We start from the raw sequence: 6241 nt of genomic DNA on the forward strand, positions 1-6241 counted from the left end.
CATCGGGCGGCCCATCTAGCCCATCTAGTGTAACCTAATCCAATCCTCCCCTAAATCTCTCTCTGTGACTCTTCTCTCAGTCCCTTCTCCTGCTCCCACACGCGCCGCCGCATGGCACCATAGGTGCGCCGTGCCACCGCTGCAGCCTGCTGGCGCCACCTCCGCCGCTCCTCCTTCTAGTCCGTCGACAGTGTGCTGTGTGCTGTAGGCAGTGTGTTGTATGGAACTAGTGTGTTGTGTGCTGTATGTAGTGTGCTACTGTGCTGTGTGGCTGTGTGCTGTATGCCTATATTGTTGTATGTCTCATTGCCTCATGCCTATCGTACTTATGAGTGAACTACTGAACTGAACACTACATTTTTAAATTTTAAGCAATGCAGTGAACTGCTGAACTGAACACTTATATCATGTTTTTTTGATGGATGTGTTATATTAAGCAAAATTATATTATTGATGTGTTTTGGTTGGTTTTTCCTAGAGAGCTGAGATCATGTTCATATGTTGTTTTGCCATCGTATTGCGGCTAATTGTATTGCCGCCCTCTTGTTGTATGGATTGAATACAAACTTGACATCCGACAACTTTTTGTCCATTTCCGAACCGAGTCCGCACCGACTCCACACCGAATCCGACATCCGAAATAATCCGCTCCGCATCCGTACGTCATCCACACCCTCTCCGCATCCGCTTAAAAAAATAGTTTAGGATATGGTATAGCTATTATCCGTCCGAATCCGCTCCGGTTTCACCCCTATTGGGATGAAAGGAGTACATAGAAATCACAAATTTTGATTTCTGAACTGCCATTTGTACTCTCTAGTTAGTAATTGCTTCATTAGGACTGCCACGTGATTCAAGGAAGGATTCTGCAAACATGTCAGCAATATATTTCTGCATTGGGTTTCCAATTGTAATTTCATTGATAGATACAGAAACTAGTCGGCAATATTTTCTTGCGCATCTAAGTTACGTAGTATATATCTTTCTCAAAACTTCACATGCAATTCTCGAATAGAGTATTTAGACATGCAGACTTAAGGACTACTGAACTCTCTAACAAAGAGCGCGACGACTTCGGGAAAAAAAAATTACAGCACACATATCCCTTCACAATTTCAAATAGACAAAAAGCAGAGAACGTGTTGCAGATGTAAAGCATAGAAACACGTAATTGGAGGTGTATAATGACAGACACACAGTATAATATGTTGTGCAGAAAAGGTAGCTGTATTTAGCTGATATTATGTTATGACTCCACTAACGGATTTGCAACACTAACCAAAATTAAACCAGAAGTGTATATACTGCTAAAACAAATATGGCTTAAACAAAAAGGTATACAAGGGATTATCTTTTATTTAGATAGGCCTAGTAATGGATGACTCAACATGCTGCACTGCACGGTTCTAAATAAGAACATAAAAGATATTGCTTAACGTCAAACTACTGAAAGCACACCCAATGCAACAGTTCTTCACAGAAGTAACAAAGTCATATTTCATCTCTGCCAGTCACAGTTAACTGAATTTATTATTTCAGAACATAACAATTAGTTGGTAGTACAGATCTAATCGCATGAACGTTCAGTAAAAAGAACTGCCGCCTTATTTAACTCCGAGCCTTTATGCTAACATTAATTCTCATACTATTCCATATGACTAAGTCATTAAATAGAACACCAAACACTCCTTGTGAAAATATAATATATAGTACATCATAATACATATTGCAGGAAAATAAAGACAGTAGCGTCACGTTTTCCTCATTTTACATAGGCTTAAATGGGACCAAACTGCAGGTTTACCTTCTCCAAGCATCTAAAGTATATGATATAAATATGTTGAGAAATCCTGATTTGAATCTTGAACTTCACATGCTTTTGTATGCACACTATTTTAACCTTGTATAAACATCAAAACAATACAATATAATACATCGACGTGTTGATTGGAACTCACACGCTTCTGTATATATTAATCAGTTGATACATAAAATCCACATTATGTTATCAAATTAGAATGGTATAATCTGTGAAACCAAAAAGCATCCACAAATGGCATTTACGCACCAAAAATTCAAATAGATTACTATCTATTAAATACATTCGAGGAATGATGGTCAGGCTATTCTGGATATGCCAGCCAAATTACTTTCCACATGTAGCATAATTGTGCGTGTGGTTTTAATTTAGTTCAGTTGGAAAAATGTATGGAACAATTCAAGGGCAGCAATAATATTACACATCAGAAAATAGGACTGCCATAGCCAAGGGAATGTATTAGTGGTAAAAACTTACTAGGTTGCGGCTTTAAATAAAGATAACTCATTAACTTGCTGACATAGTACGACACTAAAATCCAAACAAGAGAAGGTACAAATATAACATTTGAACATAATACAAGACTGCATGTGTATCATATCCGAGAGCAGCATGGTCATAAAGACCTATCAAAGGGATCAGATATTGACAAATCATGGGTGTGCTTGTTCATACTGAAATCACTCGTATGGGTAGTTTTAAATGTAAATTGAGCATTTTGAGATGCTTTCTTTTCTAATTGAAGCCGCCTGTGTTGATTGGCCAACCATTTCTGATTGCAATTGTTAAGGCCAGCTAACTCCATTTCTCTTAGCGCTTTTGCATTCAGAACAAAGAACTTGGCAAAGTCGACATCTGACCTCCTTCCTCCATAATTTCTTATCACCACTTTTTTGAGATGGAACTGAATGCATTCTATTGGATTTAGCGGGTCATACCTCCGCGTATTTTTAATAACCTTAAACGGTTGAGACTGTAAATGGAAAGAACCATTTGAAAGCAGTTGCTAACTGGTTAGCAATGTAATACTTGACAAGAGTATAATAAAAAATGGGAAATACTTACAGCAATATACAGCCTCTCCAAGCAGGGGAAGCAACTGAGGAAGTCAACAACTGCATCCAGATTAGGGCCATCAGAATCAAGAACCAAAACCTTCACACTTCGCATTGAGGTTGTAAGGCTGACAGCAGTCATTTCCTGCAGAAAAGAACACATCATATCAAGAATAATAGCCACCATCATTTAGCAATGAATAATCGTGATTTAATGAAACCTGCTGCTACCTGAAAAATCGTTGTTCCAAGGTGGAGTTGAGATATGCCATCAGAGAGTGGTCCCATTATCTCCAGTTTAGGCGCCGCGATCACCCGGATGGCCGCCACGCCATCATTGGGACAAAGTGGCAGTAATCTTTCAAGGCAAGGGGCATCCTCGATGACCACCTCCTGCAACTCGGCACCAGCAAATCCATTCCAAGATGCAGAAGAGAAGCCCCAGGATTTCGAATAGAAGCCGAAGCTCCTGAGAGATGCGGAGTTGATGCGAAGGCGGCGAACGCCGAAATTCCCCTGCAGCAGCAGGCTCTCCAATGCAGGGCAGCGTGACAGCACGCCATGGATGGCGTCCTCGGAGATAGCGACGCTGCACAGCGTGAGCTGCTTGAGGCGAGGGAAATGCAGCGTCGGCGGCATCTCGTCGGGGAAACCGCAGCTGCTGAGGTAAAGCACGACGAGGGTGGGCGCGAACCGCAGAGCGGACGGCGGCAGCGGGTACGCCTGCGCCTGCGCCTCGCGCTCCACCTCGTAGCTGAAACTAAGCTCCCGGAGATCGGCGAGGGCGCGGGAGCGGAGCCATCCGTCCAGCTTGGCGTGCCTGCCGCGGAGGCGGAAGCAGTGGAGGGAGAAGCGGCGGGCGGGGCCAGGGTGTTCGGCGAGAATCTTGGAGGCAAGGGCGACGCGCTTCCGTTCCTGGCCGGAGAGATCGTAAACATCGAGGTTGAGGGGCGCGGAGCGCCACAGGGGGCGCCACCGGCGGGAGACGAGCTGCGTGCGGGCGCCATACTTGGTGGGGAGGAGCGAGATGATTTCGCCGAGGATGGCGTCGGGGAGGCCGCTGATGAGGTCGAGGCCGCCGCTCCCGGGTGGCTCCTGGCTGCTGGACCGCTCGAATCTACGCTTCTTGCCTGTGGGCGGCGCCGCCGCCGCCATCGCCGGCGGCAAACGAGACGAGGGATTTGGGGGTTTTGGTGGAATGGGGAACTAGGGTCCGAGAAGGCGAGAATGTGTAGAGGACGGCAGACTGGACCATGTGCCGTTCGGTGGATCTGATGCCGTTGGTGAGGTATGGATGGCTGTGATTGATCTTGTCTTTCGGCGTGCTTAACCAGGGAATAATAATGGAGGGAAAAAGAAGCGGGAATAGGAGGCGCACGCGCGCCAAATTTTGTTTTTGATGGAGCGGTGCCCGTGCTCGAGATTTTTTTTTTCTATATACATGATCAGCGTGTTTTCTATCAAATCGTTACTCAAATATTTAGAACCCAGTACGACTCCTCCATCCGACCGGTGTAACAGCTTCTGCCTGAATTTCGTCAAGCTAAGGCTGTGTTTAGATCCAAATTTTGGATCCAAACTGCAGTCATTTTCCATCACATCAATCTGTCATACACACACAATCTTTCAGTCACATCATCTTTAATTTCAACCAAAATTCAAACTTTGTGCTGAACTAAACACAGCCTAAATCCAGTGCTTGCTAACTTTGTCTCAATATTCTGTTTTTGCGTATATACACACATAATAAAAGGTATAGTGACATCGAAAACCATAAAGTACGAAGTATACTGTACTGTCCAATCATTGCATAAAAATAAACATGCTAATGTCTTGTTTAGTTCGTCGATTGAAATTAGACCTAGCACTTGGAAGGAAGCGGCAACAAGTTTGTAGGTTCGTGCTGCACGCCTACAACCCACGAAGATTGACGTTCCGCCTTGTTGGTGATATGGGCCCGGAGTATCACGTTTAGAGGGAGGAGGCCACCCCCAAGCCCACGTGGCTCCCCTCGAGGGGGGTCGAGCCCAGGGTGGAGCAGCGGCTACCCCCTCCCAACTTGGGGTCGGGCTGCCCCGACCCCCTCCACGTATCAGCCCACGTGTACAGGGTTAGGTGGACACGCCTGATGCCCACCTAACCCATTTAAAGCAGTCCTTGCAGCCGTGTCACGCGGCATTTAATGCGGCATGTTGCGCATCTGATAGGTCTGTGACCGATCTGTGACCGGTCCGTGACCGGTCGATTGATCGATGGGACAGTGGCTGTGAACCCCCACCCTGTCAGTGTGCCAGGCGACGTGCTGCGTGCTCTGTCCCGTCACATCATAATGAGAGGCTTTTTAGTCTCTCATCATAGCCGGAGTCGATTTATCCGCTCTGGTCAAACAGGAGCCCAAAAGTCTTCATCCCTTAAATGGCGACTGACAGGGGCACCCCTCGTGTCAGTCGCCATTTAATTTGACAGGCCCCATCATCAAGACGACATGCGCTTGGCTTCCCAAGTTAAGAGACAAGACATGCATTTAATGCAAAGATTGTAATATTTCTCCACTAAGTTAGGTTGTTGGACCCATGTGGTAACCCCTTAAGGTATAAAAGGAGATCCAGGCCTACTTAGGGAGGGGGATGGACGGATTGAGGGGGGCAGCTTCTGCCCCTCATGATCAACACCTTCTACTCCAATAAGGAGATCTTGTAATTTCTCCCACAATCAGCATAGCAAAGGAGTAGGGTATTACGCTTCTCAGCGGCCCGAACCTGTATAAACCCCTTTTGTCTCATCGTCTTGGAGGGGCCTAACCCTCTCAAGATCACACAGTTTCGCTCTCCAAGCCTTCGAATCTCACCCACTGCCCCCGGTCAAACCTAAAAAGGGAGGCCTCACGGTTCCCTGGAGGAGGAGTTCACCCTTCGACACGCACGTTAACGTTGTTGTGTACTCGTAGTCATCCGAAAATCAGACGATCTAGTTGTGTGTGTAGCATTTTCGAAATATTTAATCTCGGATGGACGTCAAGATTTGTACCATGTTATCTGGCCTGGAACACATTTTTAGGTTTAGATCCATTTTGTGTAGACCCATTTCCAACCATACCGATCCAACAAGGCTTCGTGATATTTCTGACACACAAGGTGGGGTGTTATTTTTTAAAAAACAGTGTTACCCCCTCTCCACACCGGCAATGTCATCGAGGGGAGGGGGTGAATCTGGCGGCGACGATTCTCCTCGCCGATGGGAGGAGGCCAGCCTACATAGCAATGTTAAGAATAGGACTCCTTTGCGGCAACCGGGCTCTGCCGGCGAGTGTAGTGCGGCGCCCTCCGCTGGGATGTCGTCGAGTGGAGAGGGCGGGCCTGCCCAATGA

General features: G+C 46.2%; 1 protein-coding gene across 1 annotated transcript; it reads right to left on the reverse strand.

Moving 5' to 3' along the window:
• Nucleotides 1-2278: 2278 nt before the first annotated feature.
• Nucleotides 2279-4074, reverse strand: LOC4342935 (FBD-associated F-box protein At5g60610). The gene is made up of 3 exons (XM_015790026.3): nt 3106-4074; nt 2885-3019; nt 2279-2792 (listed from the first exon to the last, which is right to left on the reverse strand). Exons 1-3 carry the CDS (start codon nt 4027-4029, stop codon nt 2436-2438), a joined length of 1416 nt encoding a protein of 471 aa, XP_015645512.1. The 5' UTR covers nt 4030-4074; the 3' UTR covers nt 2279-2435.
• Between the last annotated feature and the right edge of the window lie 2167 nt (nt 4075-6241).

Source organism: Oryza sativa, chromosome 7 (assembly GCF_034140825.1).
Source record: "Oryza sativa Japonica Group chromosome 7, ASM3414082v1".
NCBI lineage: Eukaryota > Viridiplantae > Streptophyta > Magnoliopsida > Poales > Poaceae > Oryza > Oryza sativa.

Excerpts from the sequence above, each read along its gene's own strand:
- LOC4342935 (XM_015790026.3), bottom strand. The coding sequence starts at position 4,029 with ATGGCGGCGGCGGCGCCGCCCACAGGCAAGAAGCGTAGATTCGAGCGG. Across the intron at positions 3,020-3,105 it reads TTGGAACAACGATTTTTCAG|GAAATGACTGCTGTCAGCCT; the intron begins GTAGCAGCAGGT and ends TCTTTTCTGCAG. Across the intron at positions 2,793-2,884 it reads TGGAGAGGCTGTATATTGCT|TCTCAACCGTTTAAGGTTAT; the intron begins GTAAGTATTTCC and ends TTCCATTTACAG.